Source organism: Sciurus carolinensis, chromosome 3, assembly GCF_902686445.1.
Source record: "Sciurus carolinensis chromosome 3, mSciCar1.2, whole genome shotgun sequence".
Classification (NCBI taxonomy): domain Eukaryota; kingdom Metazoa; phylum Chordata; class Mammalia; order Rodentia; family Sciuridae; genus Sciurus; species Sciurus carolinensis.
In genome coordinates, this window is record NC_062215.1 from 182,998,386 (window position 1) to 183,025,263 (window position 26,878).

The 26,878-nt window shown below is 56.6% G+C and overlaps 1 protein-coding gene across 1 annotated transcript in view; it reads right to left on the reverse strand.

The window, feature by feature from the left end:
* Window positions 1-26,878, reverse strand: part of Farp2 (FERM, ARH/RhoGEF and pleckstrin domain protein 2) — a 107,473-nt gene that overhangs the window by 23,980 nt on the left and 56,615 nt on the right. The window contains 8 exon segments of the mRNA XM_047543424.1: window positions 1,899-2,133; window positions 4,106-4,163; window positions 4,633-4,701; window positions 5,027-5,190; window positions 12,335-12,430; window positions 16,564-16,711; window positions 23,514-23,628; window positions 25,487-25,584. Of these exon segments, the coding sequence (XP_047399380.1) occupies window positions 1,899-2,133; window positions 4,106-4,163; window positions 4,633-4,701; window positions 5,027-5,190; window positions 12,335-12,430; window positions 16,564-16,711; window positions 23,514-23,628; window positions 25,487-25,584 (983 nt within the window).

A 26,878-nucleotide genomic window follows, 5' to 3' on the forward strand; every position in this document is an offset into this window, starting at 1 on the left:
CTGTCTGTGGGCTGGCCCTGGGGTACGCCACTGTGGGGCGTCTCAAGTCCCGAGTGTCATGGTGGTGTGGACTGGGGAGCCTCCCCAGCAGCCAGCAGGGCCTCCTGGGCCCACTGCCTTGAGGCATCTGTGGCTGGCATCACGGCCCCATTGCCCCTGGAGAGCAGCGAGGTCCAAGCGCTCGCACGTTGGCACTTCCCGACCATCACTCACTTTTGTTTGTTTCGGTGCTGGGTTGGGACGCTCCCCACGGGGCCCAGTCCAGCTTGTCCCACCTGTCCTCAAAAGTCTACCCTGCCAACAGCCAGTCAGGAGCAGGGCCTCCCAGCACCAGCCTGCCCCACGGCCTCAGACCACGTGGGGTCCAGCTGCTGCTGCAACCCCGTCGTCTGTTATGCCCCAGTGAAGACAAACACAGAGAAGAGTTGACGCCACAGAGGACATTTTAAACCGGTGTCCCTGCAGGCCTCTACCCAACCACACACTGTCTCTGGGTCTCAAGTCGAAGATGAGACAGTCTCAAGGACACCCCAAGGTCAGGATTCTGCAGAGGCCTTCTGAAGAGACTCCGTGCAATGTCTGGAAAATCAGACACAGCCTCCATCCTTATGGGTGCACGTGCCCCAAGGGCACACGCAGGTGTGACGCACAGTTCACTCCAGCCCACAGGATCACAACTGTGCAAGGCTCAGAACCTGCAGCACAAGCTTCGCTTGGGTCAAAGCACATGTCCCAAACCCAAAGCCATGGAGGCTGACCCATGTGCTTGCCTTTTTAAACGGGGTGCACAGCTTTTAACATCATTGCAAGTGAAAGTTGTGATTCTCTTACATTCAAAAAGTACAATAAATCAGGAATTAGGGGGGAAAACGGGCTATCTAACCTGAAATCAATCACCTCCCACTTCTAAACCCAATGATTCTGAGCTCTAACCACAGGAATGGGGAGACGGGTCTCCCTGTAAAGGGGCTAATGAGGCCCAGAGGGGTTTTCATCCATCTGCTCTCCGGGAGTCAAGCTCTTTACATTGTCCTGCACCTCAGAAGGGACTCTCTCTCCCCGGGTCTGTGCAAAAGGGTTGCTGAAGAAGAGGCTCATGTCCAGGGGGGCCTCTGCCCCGGAGGCCCATGAGCTGGAGTCTGTGCTGCTGGAGTCCTCGGCCGCAGTGGGCGGGTAACTGAGCTGCTCTAACTGGTCGATGATGTCAGAGAACTGGAAGGCCGAGCTGGACTCGGAGCGGACTGAGCAGGCTGGGAAGTTGACCATGGAGCTGGCCTCGGACTGACTGGCCGAGCTGGCTGTGTGCAGGGACAGCACACCGGGCAGTGGGGCGTGGCTGAGGGAGCTGGTCTCAGGGGGCAGCCGCAGGCTCTGAGAGAGGCAGGCACGCGCCTTGACCTCGAGCAGCTCCGCGGCGTCTGAGGGGTGCAGGTCACCACCGAGGTCACTCCCTTCGAACTCAAAACCATCCTCCACACTCATGTCCACTGCCTCAGTGGAGAACCTGTCTGGGCTGGACCCCGCAGACTCCAGCTGTGGGAAGGAGAGGAAGGCAGGGGGCTGGGCAGGGGCCCGGGGCTCCTGAGGGGCTGCAGAGCCCTGTGGGAAGGAGAAGGCCTCAGAGCCTCCGGCAAAGAAGGAGATGTCTGCAGGGTCGTCGTCGATGAACTCCTCGGACACCTGCAGCTGCCCGCGCGTCAGGGCGGGGACAGGCCCTGCCCCAGGGCACTGCCGGCCACACTGGCCCTCCCCCCAGGACAGGAGCGCGCCCGCAGGACAGGCACCCCCAGCTCTGAGCCCGGCGCTAGCCCTCCCTGCACCTGGGTCCAGGGCACTGAGACTCCGCCCTGCAGGGCAGACAGAATCACGGCCGCTGGCAACGCGGCAGCACCCCACACCTGGACCAGGCTGGAGCTCGGGGGGCCCCGGGGCGCGGGCCGGCTGCGTGCTGGAGCCTCCCGCGGTGGCTCTGCTGCTCCTCTCTGAGGCTGCAGGATTGCTGTCGGGAGCCTGGGCATCTGCAAGGGAGCTGCTGCTGTCCTTCACACTGGGCAGACCAGGAGGGGCCGCCAAGGAGGAGGGTGACAGATAGAAGGAGGCAGAAGTCCCCAAGACCTCGGTGAACGAGATGCTCTGCAGATCAAAACCAAGAAGAAAAGGAACACGTGAAATCAAGCCACCGAGTGGAAGTGGCAGAGCCAGTTGGCCCAGCAGGACGTCCACACCTTCCCCACAGCTTTTGCAGAAGGGCGACTGGCCAGGTTTCGCCTCAGAACGGACCTTTTGGAAACGCAGACCCACGACACCTGCTCCCAGTCCCTCCTTGTCTCCTGGGGAGCCAAGTGGCATGGGGACTGTCACTCTGAGGCTACCCACACAGGGGTCTGGGGCTCGCAGTCCACGGTTCCACTCAGCCAGGAGTGCCTGCAGCACAGAGTGACCCCCGGGGGGCAACCCCAAGCCTGCAGCCCAGGACCCTGTGGGAGGGGACTGCCCCTCAGTCCATCCACAGGAGGCCACGGGGCCCTGCTGAGAAGGCAGCCTGCCCACACCGCGGCGCAGGCCTCTGGACTGGCCCCTGCACGGTGGGAGCACCCATGAGCAGGCTGAGGACAGCTGTGGGCTGGGGCACAGGCCAGGCTGGCCTGCAGGACTCTATACCTAGGACACAGCTCCCTGTCCTCACGGTCACTCATGTGGGCAGCATGGAGCCGCTTGTGCTTGAAGAGGCCCCTTACTACACGTCCACATGCACCACTGAGAGGGTGGCTGGGCACGGTGAGGAACTTCCTGGGCAGCACGTGCATGGTGTGACACTCGGATGCTGCGCACAGGAGACTTCCAGATGTGTCCAGGAGGGTACTGCCCTAGAGGCCTGGCTGAGGTGGACACCTTCCTGAACATGGGCAGAACCGTCCACCTGTCAGGAGTGAGCCAAGTGGACGCAAGCTATTGCTGCTGCACTGCCCCTGGTCCTGGGCTACTGCTGCCCTTCTCTCCAGTCTTCTTCTAGGGTGCGTCCGGGCCTCAGTCCTGGACTCGGGCATGCTGCTGGCCCTGTGGGCCTGTCTAGCCGTGCTCATGTGAGCTGCCAGAGAAGGCTGCTCCTGTGGCCACACGTGTGTGCGTCCTGCAGAAGCCACTGACTAGCCCACGCTGTGTTCACACTGCGACACGGAACACATGACTCCATGACAGCACGCCCAGCACCTCCCTGCTGGACGCGGAGCAGGTCGGGCCATGGGACCGCCTGTCTTCCCGTGTCCACCAGACCACCTTTTCTGCTTTCTCCCTCTGGACTGAACCCAGGGGTGCTTATCCACTGAGCCCCATCCCACCCTTTCCTTATGTCACTTAGAGACGGGGTCCTGCCGCGTTGCTTCGGGCCTCACAAAGTTGCTGAGGCTGCTTTGCACCTATGATTCTCTGCCTTGGCCTCCTGGGCGGCCGGGATGCCTGGCTCACACCACCTTTGAACCTTTCAACCACGTTCGATGTTCTCTGTTGCTCTCAGAGTACAAGAGCACTGGAAGCCTGCCTGTCGCTCTAGACTGCTCACACTTTGAAATTGACCTGAACTGTGTGAAGGAACCATTAAAACCAATTGATTGAGCAGGAGTTTCCAGGGGGAGACGCCTGGGAGAGCTGAAGGTGTTGATGTGGAGCTGGGGACACAGGAGCCTCCCATGGAGGTGCGCACGGAGCCCCTGGAAACGCCCCTGAACCAGCAGACCAGGAGGGGCGGGAGGCAGAGAGCCGTGCAGAGGCCCACGCAGGCAAGGGTCCAGGCACAGCCCACACACCTGCGCACGCCTGAGACGGGACACAGCTGCTGCTGCTCGGGACGCCCCAGCCACGCGTCTTGGTGAGCGTTCTGCGGGCCTCACTGCAAACACCTAAGACACCGGTGACTGGGGAGCCACGGCCGTGCAGAGTCCCGGGGGAAGGACGCTGCAGCCCGGGGCTCCCAGCCCAGCACGCCTGTCTCAAGAGTCAGAGCTGAGCTGCAACACCCAACGCTGTGACTAACCTGGATCCTGGTCACCAAAGGTGACGTTCCAGAGGGCAAGGAAACTACTCGAGGTTCTGGCCAGAAAAGGCTCACCTGTTTTGGCAGATCTGCAGTCAGAGCACGGATGGAGGCCCGGGTCTTACTATGCCGTCTGCAAAACACAACAGGCTGTGAGCAGTCCTCTCCCCAACCCAGGCCTGCTCCCTGCTGCAGGAGCATCTGCCTCCAGGCAGAGCAGCTCAGTGGAGAAAGGCCCTTCTCCAGCCCCAGGACAGGAAGAGGGAAGGAAGGACGACGCGGTGGGCATGAGGCTCAGACAGCGTCTACCCAGAAAGTGAGGATTAAAGTCACAGCAGAACCCAGGAGGTGGGTCGCACCCACACCCCCGGCGACCATGCTGAGCCACACCTAAGCGAAGCTAGGCAGATGTGTACGGTGATGTCTCTAAACACACGGACACACACACAAGAGCTGTATGAATCAAAGCTCTTTCCCACAGAAACTGAACAGGAGTCAGGCATCAAAAACATGGCTGTGCATTTGAAACGCCTTTTCTTCAGGTAAAGATCAAGTGTTAATGTGAAAGGCACACGTGCTGCCTCTTGGAGGCCAATACGCACCTTTCATAGGGAATTCTCTTCATGCCACCGTCTCTGACGTGCTCAGCCAGCTGCTTCTGAGTCCTCCCACTGTGAGTGCAGGGTCAGGTTTTAGAAGGAGCCCACAGGGATCCGCAGTCATTCACCTGTGCTCGTGGACGTTCATGTACACTTTATAATAAGTGCACAGGGTTCCTAGGTAAAGCTTCTGGGAGGCCCGTTTTCTTTTATCTGTGGTGCAGGGATGGAACGCAGGCCCTGCACACGCCAGGCAGGTGCTCTGCCTGCGAGCTGCGTGCCATCTCACCAGTCGGATGCGGTCTGCCTTACACCCCCTCACAAGAGCGACCTGGGCCAGCCTTCGCTGCCAGCCCACCTCTCTCCACCAGGGTCACCAGCCCTGGGGCAGACCTACCTGTATCTGAAGGAGGAGCCCCGGCTGAAGAAGACAGCTTTTGCCTTTGGTTTAGGATGGTCAAGAAGTCTAAAGAAGGTGTGGTACTCCACACAGATCTTCCAGAAGTTCTTACACTCATCTCTGCTGCCCAACAAGAATTCTAACGTGTCCTGGTAGGGTCCCTGGAAACAGAAAGAGTTCACGTAGCAGACGTAAGGATGAGGAGCTGCATCAGAGAGGCAAATGTGGAGGCACACACACGACTATCAGTCACACTCAGGATTAAAAACTAGGAAGCTGTTTCCCAAAGACTGAATAAAAAGGCTTCTGGCCTCATTTGCTTTATTAAGAGGAGAGTGTCACAGTGATACTTCACTGTGGATGCTGCACAAGGAGTCCTGCCCAGCACACAGCCACTGTCCCGAGGCCAATACTAATCCTGATGCACACAGGACGAGCCTGCCCCAGGCCATGGTGAGACCGCTCTGCACTCTCCTCCTGCCCACGCCATGGTGAAACCACACTGCACTCTCCTCCTGAGTAGGCCATGGTAAGACCACTCTGCACTCTCCTCCTGACTCAGGCCATGGTGAGACCGCTCTGCACTCTCCTCCTGAGTCAGGCCATGGAGAGACCACACTGCACTCTCCTCCTGAGTCAGGCCATGGTGAGACCACACTGCACTCTCCTCCTGAGTCAGGCCATGGTGAGACCACACTGCACTCTCCTCCTGAGTCAGGCCATGGTGGGACCACACGGCACTCTCCTCCTGAGTCAGGCCAAGGTGAGAGCACACTGCACTCTCCTCCTGAGTCAGGCCATGGTGAGACCACACTGCACTCTCCTCCTGAGTCAGGACATGGTGAGACCACTCTGCACTCTCTCCTGCCCCAGGCCATGGTGAGACCACACGGCACTCTCCTCCTGAGTCAGGCCATGGTGAGACCACACTGCACTCTCCTCCTGAGTCAGGACATGGTGAGACCACTCTGCACTCTCCTCCTGAGTCAGGACATGGTGAGACCACTCTGCACTCTTCTCCTGAGTCAGGACATGGTGAGACCACTCTGCACTCTCTCCTGCCCCAGGCCATGGTGAGACCACTCTGCACTCTCCTCCTGAGTCAGGCCATGGTGAGACCACACGGCACTCTCCTCCTGAATCAGGCCATGGTGAGACCACACTGCACTCTCCTCCTGAGTCAGGCCATGGTGAGACCACACGGCACTCTCCTCCTGAATCAGGCCATGGTGAGACCACACGGCACTCTCCTCCTGAGTCAGGCCATGGTGAGACCACACTGCACTCTCCTCCTGAGTCAGGCCATGGTGAGACTACACTGCACTCTCCTCCTGAGTCAGGCCATGGTGAGACCACACTGCACTCTCCTCCTGAGTCAGGCCATGGTGAGACCACACTGTACTCTCCTCCTGAGTCAGGCCATGGTGCGACAACACTGTACTCTCCTCCTGAGTCAGGCCATGGTGAGACCACACTGCACTCTCCTCCTGAGTCAGGCCATGGTGAGACCACACTGCACTCTCCTCCTGAGTCAGGCCATGGTGCGACCACACTGCACTCTCCTCCTGAGTCAGGCCATGGTGAGACCACACTGCACTCTCCTCCTGAGTCAGGCCATGGTGGGACCACACTGCACTCTCCTCCTGAGTCAGGCCATGGTGAGACCACACTGCACTCTCCTCCTGCCCCAGGCCAAGGTGAGACCACACAGCGCTCTCCTCCTGAGTCAGGACATGGTGAGACCACACTGCACTCTCCTCCTGAGTCAGGCCATGGTGAGACCACACTGCACTCTCCTCCTGAGTCAGGCCATGGTGAGACCACACTGCACTCTCCTCCTGAGTCAGGTCATGGAGAGACCACACTGCACTCTCTTCCTGAGTCAGGCCATGGTGAGACCACACTGCACTCTCCTCCTGAGTCAGGTCATGGAGAGACCACACTGCACTCTCCTCCTGAGTCAGGCCATGGTGAGACCACACTGCACTCTCCTCCTGAGTCAGGTCATGGAGAGACCACACTGCACTCTCCTCCTGAGTCAGGCCATGGTGAGACCACACTGTACTCTCCTCCTGAGTAGGCCATGGTGAGACCACACTGCACTCTCCTCCTGAGTAGGCCATGGTGAGACCACACTGCACTCTCCTCCTGAGTCAGGCCATGGTGAGACCACACTGCACTCTCCTCCTGAGTCAGGTCATGGAGAGACCACACTGCACTCTCCTCCTGAGTCAGGCCATGGTGAGACCACACTGTACTCTCCTCCTGAGTCAGGCCATGGTGCGACAACACTGCACTCTCCTCCTGAGTCAGGCCATGGTGCGACAACACTGTACTCTCCTCCTGAGTCAGGCCATGGTGAGACCACACTGCACTCTCCTCCTGAGTCAGGCCATGGTGAGACCACACTGCACTCTCCTCCTGAGTCAGGCCATGGTGCGACAACACTGCACTCTCCTCCTGAGTCAGGCCATGGTGAGACCACACTGCACTCTCCTCCTGAGTCAGGCCATGGTGGGACCACACTGCACTCTCCTCCTGCCCCAGGCCAAGGTGAGACCACACAGCGCTCTCCTCCTGAGTCAGGACATGGTGAGACCACACTGTACTCTCCTCCTGAGTCAGCCCATGGTGAGACTACACTGCACTCTCCTCCTGCCCAAGGCCATGGTGAGACCACTGTGCATTCTCCTCCTGTCCCAGCCCATGGTGATACCACACTGCACTCTCTCCTGAGTCAGGTCATGGAGAGACCACACTGCACTCTCTCCTGAGTCAGGTCATGGAGAGACCACACTGCACTCTCCTCCTGAGTCAGGCCATAGTGAGACCACACTGCACTCTCCTCCTGAGTGAGGCCATGGTGAGACCACACTGCACTTTCCTCCTAAGTATGCCATGGTGAGACCACTCTGCACCCTCTTCTGCCCCAGGCCATGATGAGACCACCAGGCACTCTCCTCCTGAGTCAGGCCATGGTGAGACCACACGGCACTCTCCTCCTGTGTCAGGCCATGGTGAGACCACTCTGCACTCTCCTCCTACCCCAGGCCATGGTGAGACCACACTGCACTCTCCTCGTGCCCCAGGCCATAGTGAGATCACTCTGCACTCTCCTCTTGAGTCAGGCCATGGTGAGACCACTCTGCACTCTCTCCTGCCCCTGGCCATGGTGAGACCACACTGCACTCTCCTCCTGAGTCAGGCCATGGTTAGACCACTCTGCACTCTCCTCCTGAGTCAGGCCATGGTGAGACCACTCTGCACTCTCCTCCTGAGTCAGGACATGGTGAGACCACTCTGTACTCTCCTCCTGAGTCAGGCTATGGTGAGACCACACGGCACTCTCCTCCTGAATCAGGCCATGGTGAGACCACACTGCACTCTCCTCCTGAGTCAGGCCATGGTGAGACCACACTGCACTCTCCTCCTGAGTCAGGCCATGGTGAGACCACACTGCACTCTCCTCCTGAGTCAGGCCATGGTGAGACCACACTGCACTCTCCTCCTGAGTCAGGCCATGGTGGGACCACACTGCACTCTCCTCCTGAGTCAGGACATGGTGAGACCACACTGTACTCTCCTCCTGAGTCAGGCCACGGTGAGACCACACTGCACTCTCCTCCTGAGTCAAGTCATGGTGAGACCACACTGCACTCTCCTCCTGAGTCAGGCCATGGTGAGACCACGCTGCACTCTCCTCCGGAGTCAGGCCATGGTGAGACCATACAGCACTCTCCTCATGCCCCAGGCCATGGTGAGACCACTCTGCATTCTCTCGTAGTCAGGCCATGGTGAGACCACTCTGCACTCTCCTCCTGACTCAGGCCATGGTGAGACCACACTGCACTCTCCTCCTGAGTCAAGTCATGGTGAGACCACACTGCACTCTCCTCCTGAGTCAGGCCATGGTGAGACCACGCTGCACTCTCCTCCGGAGTCAGGCCATGGTGAGACCATACAGCACTCTCCTCATGCCCCAGGCCATGGTGAGACCACTCTGCATTCTCTCGTAGTCAGGCCATGGTGAGACCACTCTGCACTCTCCTCCTGACTCAGGCCATGGTGAGACCACACTGCACTCTCCTCCTGCCACAGGTCATGGTGAGAGCACACTACACTACCCTCCTGCGTCAGGTCATGGTGAGACCACACTGTACTCTCCTCCTGAGTCAGGCCATGGTGCGACAACACTGCACTCTCCTCCTGAGTCAGGCCATGGTGAGACCACACTGTACTCTCCTCCTGAGTCAGGCCATGGTGGGACCACACTGCACTCTCCTCCTGCCCAGGCCAAGGTGAGAACACACAGCACTCTCCTCCTGAGTTAGGACATGGTGAGACCACACTGTACTCTCCTCCTGAGTCAGCCCATGGTGAGACTACACTGCACTCTCCTCCTGCCCAAGGCCATGGTGAGACCACTGTGCATTCTCCTCCTGTCCCAGCCCATGGTGAGACCACACTGCACTCTCTCCTGAGTCAGGTCATGGAGAGACCACACTGCACTCTCTCCTGAGTCAGGTCATGGAGAGACCACACTGCACTCTCCTCCTGAGTCAGGCCATAGTGAGACCACACTGCACTCTCCTCCTGAGTGAGGCCATGGTGAGACCACACTGCACTTTCCTCCTAAGTATGCCATGGTGAGACCACTCTGCACTCTCCTCCTGAGTCAAGCCATGGTGAGACCACTCTGCACCCTCTTCTGCCCCAGGCCATGGTGAGACCACCAGGCACTCTCCTCCTGAGTCAGGCCATGGTGAGACCACACGGCACTCTCCTCCTGTGTCAGGCCATGGTGAGACCACTCTGCACTCTCCTCCTACCCCAGGCCATGGTGAGACCACACTGCACTCTCCTCGTGCCCCAGGCCATCGTGAGATCACTCTGCACTCTCCTCCTGAGTCAGGCCATGGTGAGACCACTCTGCACTCTCTCCTGCCCCAGGCCATTGTGAGACCACACTGCACTCTCCTCCTGAGTCAGGACATGGTGAGACCACTCTGCACTCTCCTCCTGAGTCAGGCCATGGTGAGACCACTCTGCACTCTCCTCCTGAGTCAGGACATGGTGAGACCACTCTGTACTCTCCTCCTGAGTCAGGCTATGGTGAGACCACACGGCACTCTCCTCCTGAATCAGGCCATGGTGAGACCACACTGCACTCTCCTCCTGAGTCAGGCCATGGTGAGACCACACTGCACTCTCCTCCTGAGTCAGGCCATGGTGAGACCACACTGCACTCTCCTCCTGCCCCAGGCCATGGTGAGACCACTGCACTCTCTCCTTCCCCAGTCCATGGTGAGACCACACTGCATTCTCCACCCGCCCCAGTCTATGGTGAGACCACACTGCATTCTCCACCCGCCCCAGTCTATGGTGAGACCACACTGCACTCTCCTCCTGCCCCAGGACATGGTGAGACCACTCTGCACTCTCTGCTGAGTCAGGTCATGGAGGGACCACACTGCACTCTCCTCCTGAGTCAGGCCATAGTGAGACCACACTGCAGTGTCCTCCTGAGTCAGGTCATGGTGAGTCCACACTGCACTCTCCTCCTGAGTCAGGTCATGGTGAGTCCACTCTGCACTCTCCTCCTGAGTCTGGCCATGTTGAGACCACACTGGACTCTCCTCCTGAGTCAGGCTGTGGTGAGACCACACTGAACTCTCCTCCTGCCCCAGGCCATGGTGAGACCACTCTGCACTCCCCTTCTGAGTCCGGCCATGGTGAGACCACACTGTACTCCCCTCCTGAGTCAGGCCATGATGAGACCACACTGCACTCTCCTCCTGAGTCAGTCCATGGTTGAGACCACACTGCACTCTCCTCCTGAGTCAGGCCATGGTGAGACCACACTGCACTCTCCCGCACTGCTTCTATAGGATACATTCCCAGAATCCAACTGTAGGCTTGAACACAATGCAGATATATGAACCTTCTGGCATGTGTTCTGCGTGTATATACACCATGATAAATCTCTATTGAGTCTTAAAGTCTGAGTTACTTAGGCATATAAACATTGCTTCTTCAAGTATAGATACCAACTTGTCTCTGGGCTTTGAAATATCATGTTCTTCTGATTAGTGGTTGCTTTGGTTATTTGGGTGTGTAATTACCTTTTTTATCTACCTTCTTGAACAACCACAAGAAACAGGTTTGTGCTCACAGAGGAAAAAGAGCCTTTCATTTGCTTTCTGTAGGTGCGTTTGGCTCTCCTCTTTTCCTGCGCTGGGTGGGACGCAGGGTCACAGGTGCAGGGCAAGTGCTCTACCACCAGCTGCTCCCACCCGCCCTCAAATCTACTCTGGGACGGGGTCTTGTAAGATGAAAGCCGGCCTTGCACTTGTGGTCCTCTGGCCTCAGTCTGTGTGGCCCCCACACCCAGCTAGAGAGCTACTGAAACAGTGCAAGTGATCAACTCAGCCTCCCTCACAGCTGACGCACACTCAGCACACGACCAGGAACACCAGGGCCCTGCCGGCGGCTGCTCTCCCTCTGACATTGCAGGAGCCCCAGCTCAGCCCCCGAGAGGCTCAGCTCGTCTGCCTTTAGCTCCCAGGCCCTGTACCGACAGGAAGGTGAGAGCTTGATCAACTCTGAACAGTCTGCAGTCGTGAGTTTTCCCACCTAATCAGATTGCACAGACATTTGCTGTTTTCATTTTTGATCATTTCAATGAATTCAGATGAAATTATTACTTTACTGACTGAACTCTAAAGAAAAGAGTATTTATTTCCTGATAATCAAGGCTTCTTCAACTAGAGCCATCAGAGGTCAACTTCTGAATTCAAAGGCACGTGACAAGATTGGGGCTGCTTTTTGATTCTTTGGACAGAAGTTCTCACTCTGAAGCTGGGCGTGGTGGCACATGCCCATCATTCCAGTGACTTGGGAGGCTGAGGCAGGAGGATTGTTAGTTAAGGCCAGCCTCAGCAACTTAGCGAGACCCTGGGTTCAATGCCCAGTACCAAAACAAACAAACAAAAAGCTCTCTCTGCTTCCCTTGCGGGCTTTTGCTCATTCTGGACAAAAGTGGGTTTCAGCCTTGCCACCTGAAAGGAGGCAGGGGTGACAAGCAGTGATTCCAGCAGCCCTGGACACAGGCCTTCTCAGGACCCACCTGCCGTGAGTCTGAAGTCCCAGGTGGAACCGGGGAGGCCTGTGTGTGGCCTGCTGGGTGACGGTTCATGTCTGCAGGCCCCACCTGCCCTGAAGTGCTGTCTGTGGGGCACTAAGAACAACCTTTCACCATTCTAACACTGACTCTCTCATATTTTACGAAGTGCTCGAAATGCTTACGTGGACTTCCGGGTGGAGTTTGATAAGAAACCTTTTCCTCTTGAAGCTTAGTTTCCGGACCTTGGACCAGTTGAAGGTGTTGATTTTGGTGGTTCCCTGAAACAGGAGACAGACAGGTGCAGGCATCTGCCACCCACACGCACACTCCCCGGTACAGCACGAGGGCTGCGGCTCCCCTGGCCTGGCAGACGGCAGACCCACAGCACTGCCCCTGGACAGCCGAGTCACGGGTGGACACCAGCGTACTGGTCTGTCCTCTCAGAGATGGCCTGACTCCTGATAAGGCCTAGTGACACTCTTCTCCAATCAGCGCTCACATGACAGGCCAGGGTGGTCAGGCTGCTCTGGGCGAAGCGAGGAAAGTGAAGGGGTAGGACCTGGAGTACACAGGAGGCATGTGGGGTGCCCGCGTCCTTGTCCTCAGATGGATGGAGACGGACAAGCGTCACTGGCCAGCAGATGCACATGTGTGCAGCTGTGGGAGGGCTCGGGGGTTGGCTGCCCCTAGAGAGCCGTGAGCATGAGGCACCAGCAGCCAGAGCACAGGGTGAGCCTGGAGGGTCACTGTGTGAAGACACTGGTTCACACACCACGTGATACCACGTCCAGCTCAAGGGCCACCCAGGGGCATGCATGGGGCAGTCCCAGACCAACATGCGCAAAGGTAACAAAATGATAGAGTGTCAGAGGTGGACCTGTGAGTCCAGTGACAAGCTCAGGAGAGGAGAGTGGATGAGAATGTTGGCACCAGGCAGCTGTCATGGTGACTGCAGGTGAGTGGGTGACATTCGCTGAGTCTGAGAGTCTGTTCACAGGGTACTTATTCAGCCAGAGCTCTCTGTGCTGCTGTCAAGTTTTTCAAATCAAACATTGTGACATTTCACTAGCATTTTAGTTTCTACTCTTTTTTTTGGGGGGGGGGCGGGCGATGCCAGGGATTGAACCAGGGGCACTTGACCACCTAGCCACATCCCCAGCCCTGTTTGTGTTTTATTTAGAGACAGGGTCTCTCTGAGATGCTTAGCACCTCGCTGTTGCTGAGGCTGGCTTTGAACTCGCAATCCTCCTGCCTCAGCTCCTGAGCTGCTGGGATTGCAGGTGTGCCCCACCATACTGGGCTTTAGTTTCTGTTCTTGTCGCCAGTTAGTCTTTCTGCAAACTCAGGATGGAAGGAGCGAGTAAGAAGTGCGGACCCTTCAGAGAGAGCAAACAAAAAAGCCCTTCAGCTGCAAAAAGAAACACCACCCAGCACAACAGATGAGCCCAGAAGGCAAGAAGAATGAGCCAGGCGGAGTAGGTGCTGCAGGGCCTGGGCGGGGCCCGAGGCTGGGTGAGCGCCCGCACCAGGAGAGGCTCTGGGGTCCTCCCTCCACTGCCGGATGAGCCAGGGCCTCTCACGCGGGCCAAGGGCTCTTCCCCAGCTCTTTTTAAAATCTTGAGACAGTGTCTCACCAAGGTGCCCAGGCTGACTTGAACTTGGATCCTCCTGCCTCAGCCTCCTGATACTTGAGCTTACGGGTGTGGCCACTGTGCCCACGCCGGCTGGGAATCATGGAGCGTGTACGTTTGCTTTTGACCTCAGATTCCCTCAGTCCCTGTCTTTCTATTTAATTTCATAGGTGCCCATTGCTGGGTCAGCCCACACTTCCTGCATGAGGCTTGCACCCCGCAACAGGGGCTGGCACAGGCAAGGACCCTTGGGGTCCTTGTCCCCTGGGTGTCCTTGTCCCTGGTGGCACCCCTCCTGCCTGGGCCTGTGTCCTCAGACCCCACGCTCTCCTCTAGTGGCATCCTTCAGAAGGCCGTTCAGCCTTTGAAAACCTGCACGTCTGAGATGGTTTCCTGCCCTCGTTCAGATGCCGCGCTCTGAAAGGCGTCCCGGCTGGGCCTCTGCTGCCCACTGCTGCTGCTGCAGGGCTGCTTCTCTTCCCCAGAAGCTCCTGGGTCCTCTCCACCACTCTGTGCTCCATGGTTCAGTTTGGGGCCAGCTCTGTGCAGGGGTGGATGCGAAGAGCCCTATGCTGCAGGCCTCCCTGGCCCGCCAGAGGGACTGTGCTTAGCTGCCTGCTGCTCCGTCTTGTGCACAAGGCTCTCAGGGGGCAAGGCCTGGCTCAAGAGGAAGTCTCAAGGGGGCTGGTGTCTGTGGCTGTGAAGTGTCTCATCAAGGGAAAGACCAGCCAGCAACACCATGTAGGACAGACAGACACGCCCGTGAGCACAGACGGCTGGACAGCTTACGGAGCGGTGCCCGGCAGACCCATGACGTTTTGTAGGCGTCGGGGGGGAGCACGCCACCGGAGCCCACCAAGAGCAGTGCGGAGCAGGCGCTCACAGATGGAAAGGCCCTGCTCCCGTACTGTCGCCGTCACTAGAGATAGAGGACAGAGGGGCTGGGAGACCTGAAGCCAGGTGTCACGCCTGGGCCCAGCTGGATCCTGTCCGGGAAGGACGCTATGTGCCTGTGGACACACTGGAGAATGGACAGTGTGCCAGGTAAAGAGGGGCATCGATGGCACTGTGAGGCTGGAGGGTGCCGGGGCATAGGCAGCACACCTCAAGGTGGAAAGGGCCTGCGCCTGTTCTCAGCTGCTTCAGAAGACACTGTGCAGGCCAGGTGTGGTGCACGCCTGTGATCCCTGCAACTCGGGAAGATGGCAAGCTCCAGGTCAGCCCGGGCAACTCCGTGAGGCCTTTGCTCAAAATATAAAGGCCTGGCAGTGCAGCTCAGTGGTAGACGGCATGTCCAGCAACAACGAGGCCTGGGCTCAATGACCACTACTGTTCTGAACAGAACAGAAAAGGCGAAGGAGACACTAGTGTGGAGGGGAGGGCCTGCAGCCAGGGAGCCAGGCAGGGGGCCAGGAACCAAGCAGGAGGGCAACTGCAGGGGGTGGGGGTGAGGCTCAGAGGCTCTGCACCCTGACTCAGGACCTCCTGCAGGGGTGAGGTGGGGGTGAGGCTCAGAGGCTCTGCACCTGACTCGGCCTCCTGCAGAGGTGAGGTGGGGGTGAGACTCAGAGGCTCTGCACCTAACTCAGGGCCTCCTGCAGGGGTGAGGTGGGGGTGAGGCTCAGAGGCTCTGCACCTGACTCGGCCTCCTGCAGGGGTGAGGTGTTAAGGCTCAGAGGCTCTGCACCTGACTCAGGGCCTCCTGCAGGGGTGAGGTGGGGGTGAGGCTCAGAGGCTCTGCACCTGACTCAGGGCCTCCTGCAGGCTGCAGGGTGCTGGTCCAGCATCAACAGCTGCAGCTCCTGGCACGCTGCCTGAACTTGCGGTCCAGGCTCCGGTGGCTGAAGACGCAGGGCCTGTGGTGCGTCTCCACCCAGCCTCCCTGAGCACTTTCAGGGGTGCCTCTCCCAGCCACAGTATTTGTGGGGTAGCAATGTGATAGTGTGATACAGGTGCACCGTGTAGCAAGATCCAATCAGGAAGACTAGCACCCGCCTCCTTCAACACTTCTCACTTCTTCACGCTGGGTCTTGGCACTCCGTCCTCCCAGCTCTGTGTGAAGCGTGCGATGAACTGCTCTCCTACTGTGCTGCAGGGCACTAGCTGTGCTTTAGGGTGAGAGAGAGGACTGCCAGGATTCGATCATCAGACGACGCGGACACCCGCATCACACTGTGCCCCGTAACGATGTGCAATCACCACGTGGCAGACACTTGTTAGGAGGTTAGATGAACTAATGTTGGTATGTTAACACATGCACAAAAAGTAGGAAGAAGTTTTCCAGGGGCAGCTTATCAAGAAATGCATAATTCAGAAACAATCAAAAACTGGGACTGGTTCTGGATCCATCATGGTTTAGACGCACGGTGTCCCTCAAAGGCTCCTGTGAGACGACACAAGGGTGGTGCACGGGGTGCAGACCCTGGTCCTCTGCCTCCCACGGGGGCTGCAGTGCTCTCCAGCCACAGCCCCCAGCAGTCGAGCTGCCCATGTGTCCAACTCTGAGGCCCCCTCCCCATGAGGAGCCAGAACCGCAACTGGGATTTTAAGGGCTGAGCTTTGGTTCAGCACTAGGATACTCGGGAGGAGGGAAGGGAGTGTGCGGCCTGGGGCGACCAGGAGAAGCACCTGCTGGAGGACAGGGACACCTCTCCCCTGGGCGAGAGGCCCATCAGCAGTGCACAGAGACCCACCTCCAAATCCAGTGCTTCGCCTACAACACCCACAGCAGGAACACCACCGCCTGCTTGGCTCCCACCCCTCCCGTGCCCACCACCCACCTGGAACACAAGAACACCCATGTGGGACACCGCCAGGCCGATCTTGGTCCCCTCCCTGTCGGAAGCGGTGTGGAATCTGAGGCCGTACATCTCCAACTTGCGAGCAATTTCTAGCACCTGGAAATCCGACTCCGCAGGCGTCTGGCCCCTGTAAGGAAGGACAGGGTGGCTTCCCTGCAGCACGGGATGCTCAAAGAGCTACAGCACCGCACAGAGAGCCATCAGGTGAGCGAGAAGGGAGAGCCAACCAGAGGCCCGCAGGAGGGCCTCGCAGCCCAGCCTCCCCGAGGGCCAAGCAGCACACCACACTCACAGACGGGCACAGTTCCTGCCACTGCCCGCCCGCCCTCCTCCGACCTTCCAGCGGCAGAACGCTCCCGTGCGCTCACTCGACTGCTTGCAAGAGGACAAGGTCACATGCAAACACCACGCGCTGCCACTGAGCTCATGTCTGAGGAGGTCACTGATGACAGGCTGTCTCGTGAAGGCCGTTCTCATGCTTTAAGAAGATGTGTCCAACACGCACACTGACCACACACACACCATCGCCCCAGCAACCGCTGCATCACACACAAGTCCAACACGCACACTGACCACACACACACATCGCCCCAGCAACCGCTGCATCACACACAAGTCCAACACGCACACTGACCACACACACACATCATCACCCCAGCAACCGCTGCATCATACACAAGTCCAACACGCACACTGACCACACACACACCATCGCCCCAGCAACCGCTGCATCATACACAAGTCTTCCAAAATGCCACCTTTGCCTCATTCATGGCCCAGGTGATAGGACCAGAGACAGCAAACTGTCCTCAGGCAAGCAAGTGGCCTCCAGGAGACCAACGCTCACACACACCAGGGCTGGGGGAGAGGGCACTACCGTTGGTGAGCCACGCATGGCCTGTGCACACACACACAGGAGCTCCCACACCTCCACAGCCTGCACACACATGTACACACACACACACACACACAAACACAGGAGCTCCCACACCTCCACAGCCTGCACACACATGTACACACACACACACACACACACACACAGGAGCTCCCACACCTTCACGGCCTGCGCGCGCGCAAACACACACACAAAGAGGAGCTCCCACCCCTCCACAGCCCGCACACACACACACACACACACACACAGGAGCTCCCACACCTCCACAGCCTGCACACACATGCACACACAGAAGCTCCCACACCTTCACGGCCTGCACACACACACGCGCGCACGCACACACACACACACACACACACGGGAGCTTCCCACATCTCCATGGCCTGTGCACGCGCGCACACACACGGGAGCTCCCCACACATCCACAGCCTGCACACGCACGCACATACACACACACACACACACGGGAACTCCCACACCTCCACAGCGTGCACACACATGCACACACACACACACACACGGGAGCTCCCCACATGTCCACAGCCTGCACACACACATACACACAGGAGCTCTCCACATGTCCACAGCCTGCACACACACACACACACAGGAGCTCCCACATATCCACAGCCTGCACACACATGCACACACACACAGGAGCTCCCACACCTCCACAGCCTGCACACACATGCACACACACACAGGAGCTCCCCACACGTCCACAGCCTGCACACACACACACACACGGGAGCTCCCCACACATCCACAGCCTGCACACACACACACACGGGAGCTCCCCATACCTCCATGGCCTGTGCGCGTGCGCGCACGCACACACACAGAGAGCCTCCATGGCCTGCACCCGCGTGTGGCAACGAAGTGACAATGTGGGTTCTCTGTCACTGTGTCTTCTGTTCTGGGACTTTCTGAGGACACTGACCACTGACCTACATATCCATAACAACCCCACACCACCACTGAAGAGGGCCCACGGGAGGTGTAACCGCACTGCTACGGTCCTGGCTCTGGAAGTCCCGTTTGTGTGCAAAGCCACCAGGGAGCATTTCCCACCCACCTTCCTTCTGTTGTGGAACTAGGGACTGAAACCAGGGTGCACTTCCACCCCTTTTCCTTTAGAGACAGGGCCTCACTAGGTTTCTTGGCTGGTCCTGAACGTGCAATCCTCCTGCCTCAGCCTCCAGAGTTGCTGGAATAGAGGCGTGTGCGTCATTCCAGGCACGGGGCAATGGCCACTTGTGGAGTGAGTCCGGAGTTCTGAGTCTGAAGAGTGCATGCACCCTGATTTGTACGTCTCACAGTGTACCCCAACAGCCAGACGTGAAGCCTCTGCAGCTCCAAGGTCAAACAGAAATGTGGTGAAATCAAGAAAACATATCTGGATGTCCTGCTCAGGGATTTAAGGGACTTCCAGCGGACTGTGGAAAAACCATCAGAATCATAAGACAATGTTAAAAAACTTACTTTCATTAAAATAAGGTACACTGTTTAAAAAAAACTTTTTTAGTTGCCAATGGACATGATACCTACCTACCTTCCTTCTTTCCTTCCTTCCTCCCTCCCTCCCTCCCTTCCCTTTCTCTCTTCTTTCTCTCTCTCTTTCTTTTTCTTTCTTTCTTTCATGTGGTGCTGAGGACCAAACCCAATGTCTCACACATGCTAGGCAAGTGCTCTACCACTGAGCTACAAAGGTACACCAAGGGCACACTATTGTGTCAGTGTGAGGTGTCACCTAAAAGCTCACGCGTGATGCAATGCAAGAATATTCAGAATTTAAATGGATGGAGGACGAGAGGTGTGACCTGAGCAGGGGTCAATCTGCTGACAGGCCAGCGGGCGGTGACTGTGCGGTAGAGGAGGCGGGTCACTGGAGGCATGCCTCTGGGCTGTGTTCTCTTCCTGGGGAGTGGAGTCCTCTGTGTGTCCTGTGCCATGTCCTGAGCTGCTCTGCTCCTCCACACCCTTCCAGCACGATGTTCTGCCTCACCTCGGGCCCAAAGCTGTGGAGTTGGCTGACCATGGACTGAACCTCTGGATCCTGGACTAAAATAAACTTTTCCTCCTCTAAGTTGTTGTCAGGTTTTGGTGACCGTGATGGAAAGCTGACTCAAACAAAAATTGGTACCAGGAGTGGGGCTGTTGCTGTGATTAGCCTGACTGTGTGGTTCAGAAATTTCTGGGGCTTCCTGAAGTTTGTGGGAGGAATTTTTAAAAGTTCAGAGGAGCAAGCTGGGAGAGGTTGACGATGTTGTAGGCAGAGGGGTGACTCTGGTAGGAATTCAGAAGATGAGACAGGTCATCCCTGTGGACGTGAAGACTGAGCTGATCAGATTTCAGAGAGGAAGGCTACCAGAAATTGGACTAGAGACCATTCACATTACGTTCTGGCTAAGAAGCTGTCTACAGTTTGTCCATGCCCAGAGTTCTCTATGAGGCTGAATTTAAAGATGAGGAACTAGTAAATCTGGAAGAGGAAATTTCAAGAGAGCACAGAATCCAGGTAGTGGCATGGATACTGCTGTCTGCTTTTAGCCAGGTTTACTGTAAGAGCAGAAGCAGAAAGCAAAGCAGGAGGATTGGAAAAACTTAAAGTGGGAGTGAAACTGGGGCTGAAGAAGGTGTGGTTGTTAAAGAGGCTGGAGCCACACGCTAAGAACTTCCCCAAGAAGCAAAAGGGCATGGCATCTCAGGAACCAGGAAGAGGACGCCAGGGCTGGAGCCACACGCTAAGAACTTCCCCAGGAAGCAAAAGGGCATGGCATCTCAGGAACCAGGAAGAGGACACCAGGCTGGAGCCACACGCTAAGAACTTCCCCAAGGAGCAAAAGGGCATGGCATCTCAGGAACCAGGAAGAGGACACCAGGCTGGAGCCACACGCTAAGAACTTCCCCAAGGAGCAAAAGGGCATGGCATCTCAGGAACCAGGAAGAGGACACCAGGCTGGAGCCACACGCTAAGAACTTCCCCAGGAAGCAAAAGGGCATGGCATCTCAGGAACCAGGAAGAGGACGCCAGGCTGGAGCCACACGCTAAGAACTTCCCCAAGGAGCAAAAGGGCATGGCATCTCAGGAACCAGGAAGAGGACGCCAGGCTGGAGCCACACGCTAAGAACTTCCCCAAGGAGCAAAAGGGCATGGCATCTCAGGAACCAGGAAGAGGACGCCAGGCTGGAGCCACACGCTAAGAACTTCCCCAAGGAGCAAAAGGGCATGGCATCTCAGGAACCAGGAAGAGGACGCCAGGCTGGAGCCACACGCTAAGAACTTCCCCAAGGAGCAAAAGGGCATGGCATCTCAGGAACTATGAAGAGGACGCCAGGCTGGAGCCACACGCTAAGAACTTCCCCAAGGAGCAAAAGGGCATGGCATCTCAGGAACCAGGAAGAGGACGCCAGGCTGGAGCCACACGCTAAGAACTTCCCCAGGAAGCAAAAGGGCATGGCATCTCAGGAACCAGGAAGAGGACGCCAGGCTGGAGCCACACGCTAAGAACTTCCCCAAGGAGCAAAAGGGCATGGCATCTCAGGAACTATGAAGAGGACGCCAGGCTGGAGCCACACGCTAAGAACTTCCCCAGGAAGCAAAAGGGCATGGCATCTCAGGAACCAGGAAGAGGACGCCAGGCTGGAGCCACACGCTAAGAACTTCCCCAAGGAGCAAAAGGGCATGGCATCTCAGGAACTATGAAGAGGACGCCAGGCTGGAGCCACACGCTAAGAACTTCCCCAAGGAGCAAAAGGGCATGGCATCTCAGGAACCAGGAAGAGGACACCCACCTCAGGCTCCAGGTTGTGAAATTAATTCTTCTGAGAAGAAACCATGGGAGTACCTGCTTGCGTGGGGGCCTAGACACTATCTCACCATGCTCAGCCACCCAGGCACTCAGAGGTTGTTGCAGCTTGATCTCAGGAGGCGTGGCTACTGCTCAAGGTGGCAGACCCTGGCATCAACTATGTGGTGCTTCTCCTGTTGATCTGCAGGACACTGGAGTTAATTGTGGAGATTTCAAAGGAAGCCTGGGAGGACAGGAAAGGAGCAGCAGGGTTGTAATCCCTGAAGGTGGCCTCTGGGAGGGCAGTGCATACAGAAAGGAGAAGGAAGCTGAGCTCAGGGGAGACCCCCACAATCAGGAGATGCTGGTAACATGGGGATCTGCTGAGGAAAGCTGCAGGAACTGAGCAGAGATGATCAAGAGAGAGACCACGTGGGCTGCAACCAGTAAGGCCACAGGGGGCTAAGAACTTGTTTGTCCAGCTGGATTTTAACCTTGCTTTGGTCCCATCCCGTCTTTCTACGCCCCTGGTTCTCCCTTAAGAATGGAAATGTTTGCTCTGTGCCAGTTTATACTGGAAATATGTGACTTGCTTATGATCTTTACAGTGAAAAAGACCAAGAGTCTGTGAGATGAGTTTTCTGACGTGGACTTTTGGGTGATGCAGGAACTGCCAGGACTATGGTGAGTCTTAGAACATGGTCTAGATGTATTTTGCACTTGTGAGAATGGCATGACTTTTGGGGAGCCAGGGTGAAATGTTTTGTTTTAAATATGAGGCATCCCCCAAAAACTCATGTGTGAGACAACACAGGAATCTTCAGAGGCAAAATGATTAGACTATGCAAGGAGTAACCTACTCAGTGGATTCATCCACTGATATGGATGAACTGGGCAGTAACTGCAGGCAGGCACAGGTGGCTGGAGGAAGCAGGTCCCTGGTGAGCAGAGCTCTCTTCCTGGTGGCTGTGTCCTGAGCTGCTTCACACTGCTCTGCTCTTCTGCCTCACCGCAGACCCAGAGCTATGGAGCTGGCCGACCGTGGACCAGGCCTCTGGACTGAGTGCCAAAACAAACTTTTCCTCCTCTGTGTTGCTCGTTGGGTCTTTTGGTCATAGTGATGCCAAGCTGACTAAAACCAAGAATGCTTTAAAAACATAAAGGATGTATGATGGGAGTCATGGCTGTGGAGTACGGAGTGAGCAGAGGCAGAACGGAGGTCCCTGACTGACTGCTAGGAGAAGCACATTAGTTGACTTGCCCTTCTCTTCCTGGCTTTCTAGAGTTTTAAAAGAACATGTCTTAAGATACACACACATGTGCAAGCACACATACCCATATGTACTGACACAGGCACATACACACGACCACAGAACACAATACATAGGTGAACACACATGCAAGAATATGTGTATACACAAGCACAGAACATACCCGGGAACACAGACAGACACCCAAACGTGTGTACAGGTACACACACAGAAGCCCACAGGGCAGGAAGTCTGGTCTGTGCTATTCAAACTGATCAAGGGCTGAGAGACACGACAGGTGCCCACAGGCTACCTGCAGGTCTCCGTGCAGCCTCGCCCACTCTCGCAAGGCTCTTGGAAGGCAAGGCAGAGTCTTGCAGAACGGCTTCCACAGGTCAAGCTCCCCTGTGGGTGGGCCAAGCTCTCAGGCCCTGGCCCCCTCTTGCAAGTACACACCTCCATGCCCCTGCATCCTGTCTTAAGAGGAAACTGTCAAGTCAGAGTAAGTCACGGAAGTGGCTGTCAGCAGGACTCCAGCACCCAGTGGGCAGACTCTGCTAGTCCTATGCCATGCCACCTGGCAAGCCACTCCTGGATGACCACCCGCCAGGCCCTGGGTCACTCCCCTGGAAGACCACCCGTCAGGCCTTGGGCTGCTCCCCTGGATGACCACCTGCCAGGCCTGGGCCACTCCCCTGGATGACCACCAGCCAGGCCTGGGTGCAGTGCCTCTTCCCAGGTTCCCCAGGGAAACAGCAGTTCCCACGCACAGAGCACTGGCCAGCCTCCTCCCCAGCCATTCCTGAACTAGCAGAGTCTATACCTTAGCCCAGCCTAGCTGTGACCTCTGTGTCAGCAGAGCCATCCTGGGCCACGGTGTGTCCTGAGGCTGGGAAGCAACAGTTGTCATTCAATCAGAATCCCAAAGGAGCCTAGAGGAGGACCCCGCTGGTCACGTGCCGGGGGTCACGACTCTGGTAGCGAGGCACTTACATGTGCTTCTGGTGGAAGTCCAGGATCTTCTCGAGAGAACGCTCTTGGCTGGGCAAGTACTCGTTGGCCTTAAGGTGTTCTCGATCCAGGGTCTCATCATAATCTCCTATTTCCGCTGAGATGAGACAACAGAAGCCAGTTGTTCAGATTTCGAAATAAAGTAAAAGCAGCATTTGTACATATACCTGTACATGCATAAACCCACAGTAAAAAAAAATCATCCTAAGTTTGTGATAAAAGAATATATTCCTTTCTTTCTTTTTTTTTTCCTGTTACTGGGGATTGAACTCAGGGATGCTTTAGCACTGAGGTACATTGTCACTTGTTTTTTATTTTGAGACTGGGTCTTCTAAGCTGCTGGGGCTGGCCTCCAACTTGCCATCCTCCCATCTCAGCAGCCTGAGTCATAGGGACCACAGATGTGTGCCATCTTGCCTATGTCCCTAAAAAACCAGAAACGCGTATTACATTTTTCCAAATAGTTTATGTTGTTCAACGGCAACTAAGAGGGCAGGTGGAAGAAACTTTCCCTGACTCCTGAAGAGAAGACAGGTTTCAAAGAGGCGATCATGAGCCTCGAGACCATGTGCTCACTATTTTCAAACTACATTTCATAGGTAAACTGTCTCATGGCCACTGTGACCAGGATAATGTATTTTATGTGTTTTGAGATGTTGTATTTTAAATCACTTTTTCCTGTAGGGTTTCTCAGATTTCCTGAGGAATAATGTCTATAATTTCAGGTTGCTTCAAGGCCATAAATGTTTTAGCAGTACTAAATACAATCATTTCAAGCAGTATCTCTGTCTGTTTTGTTCTGAAACGAGCCTGAATTTGTAGGAAGGGGCAAGCTCACTACCAAGTGCCCGCCTGGAGCCACTGGAGAGGGACTGCCCACGTGGTGCCGCCCGGTGCCATGGGTGTTCTGACTCACAGCTTGGCTCCACCAGGCTCCAGCTGGCTGCCCCAAGTGCAGGCCCAGCTCGGGTGCACCACCTGCCCCTTCAGCAGCAGCCCTGGGGAAGCTGCAGCTGGGCCCTGCTGACCTGCAGCCCGCACAGACCACACAGCCTCCAGCAAGAGCCTCCACGGCAGCAGTGAGGGACGACTGGGGCTGCCTGTCAGCCACCTAGTCACTCAGTGTGACTCACTGTGGGCATGGGTGCAGTGCAGCGGGTCTCAAGGCCCAGGACGGCACGCCCACGGCAGAGCACGCGTGTCTGAGGAAGGGTGGGGGTCTGCCAGGAGCCCATACTCACTGACCCTACAGTCCTGCAATCCCAGCTCAGAAACGTGCACGTGAGCGGAAGGCCGCGCAGCGCGTCCTCTCCAGTCCCACAGCGCGCCCAGAGGCCGGGGGCGTGCCCACTCTCAGGACCTCCCCTGCTTCTAAGGGACCTCCACCCTTCACACACTTCTGCCCCATTTCTCGCTCATATGGGGCACTGGAGAAATGCCTGCTTTCTCATCCACGGTTAATGCTTCACTAATCCAGAGGACAGTGGTTGGCTCTCAGGAGGCCCCTTTCTAGGAGTGCTGAGAGTCTAGACAGAAGGCGCACCGTTAAAATGCATAAAGCCACAGGTGAGCGACAACTCCAGAGAAGGACTGGTCAAAGTCTAGCCTCGAGCCTCAAAGTGGGAGACATCTGCCTGAAGGAGTTCTGTTTCACAGAAGGTGACCCTCAGCCTAGGGATGAGGCTTAGAAGGCTGAGGCAGGTATTTGAGGCCAGCCTGGGCAAATCAGCCAGACTCTGCCTGAAAATTAAAAAATAAAAAAGGGCCGAGGATACATCTTAGTGGTGGAGTGCGTGCCTAGCATGTGGGAGGCCATGGGTTCAATCCTCAGCACTGCAAGCAAATAAGCAAAAAAAGAGAGAATAAACCCAAATTGAACACTTCCTTCTTTGAGGAGATCATGCATGTGCACAGCAGCCACGTGTGGTCCCCTGGTGCCTGCCCAGGACACTGACCCTGCAGGAGGTGGGAGGCGAGCAGGGCAGCTGTGGTGGCAGAGCAGGGCAGGCGCTCCTCCAGGAGGTCTCTCTTGAGTTGCAAGGCAAACAAGTACCTAGAAGGGAGTTCAAGACCAGGGAGGTCACTCCAAGTGTCCTCTATGGCGAAGCAAGAAGCCCCAGAGCAGGATCAGCGCCCTCATCAAACAGGCAGGACACAACAGGCCATGGCGACAAGTGGCACCAAGCGGCACCAAGCAAAGGTCAGACGGCAGCTTGGTGCAGCAGACTGAGTCACGCCCGCTCAGAGAACACACCGACCGTGCTGCGCACACAGGTTTGCCAACGCCAGAGAGAAGGCGGTCTTCCTGGGCACACACAGACCCGCACAAGCACACTGTTTGCAGCAACATCTTCAGCTAGGAAGTTCACAAATTCATGATATAAAACTGTACTCACAGTCTTGAGTGAAAGAGCAGAAATATACAATTAAGACAGCTGAAAACCGTGCCTGTGAAGATTTTTAGTAGATTGATGGTATTTGGTCTTGGCTAGAATCTGAGAAACACCAGTGACGGTGCTGTGAACAGGTCACTGGAACGCGCTCTCGTACCACTTAGCCCATCCAGTGCCCAGTGAGCAGTGCTGCCTTCCGTCCTGCTCTCAGTGGTGGCACGGTCCCTGCCCTCCCTGGAGCAAGCTATGGAAACTCACTACACTTTCTTACGGCTGAAGATGTGCGAGCCCTTTAGATTCAGCAGGAGGACAGCTAAGTCGCTGGGCACCAGCCTCCTCACGGGAGGGAGAGATGGCTGCAGCGTGCCCTCGGCGGCACGCACACCCGAGCCCAGGTGCCACTGCTGTGTGAGTCCGTCCTCCCTCCAGGTCTGCGTGTTGCTGCCTCCTGCCCCTCGTCAGGAAGGTCCCTGCTCAAGCACTGGTATGTTCTGGAAGATGGCATGGGTGAGCAGGGACAGAGAACTTTTACTTTTTATTCTATATAGAGTGACAAGAAAACATTTTTCTTTTGTCAAAAATGTACTTTTTAATAAACAAAAAAGGACTGTGTGATTAAAATGAGGGAAAGGGAAGTAACTGTAAACCTGACTCCTACTCTGGTTCCTAAGACTTAGACAGGGTTCTCACTCAGAGAGCACTTCTTGTTCCAATGACGGCCAGAGAAACCTGTTGCCAAGCGAGCCCCTCTGCAGGGCCTCCTCGCGGGGCGGCCAGGTGCGCTGTGTCCACTCACAGGCATTCTGGTCCCTCAGTGTGGCCTCCTCGACCTCCCATAGGCTGAGCACCGGGCTCTCTCCCTGTCCCTGCTGCGGACCACCCGTCCTGTCTGAGGAACCATCGGGTCTCTAAGGCGCGTGCTTCCAGCCAGACTCAGGCAGAGGCGCTCTGCGG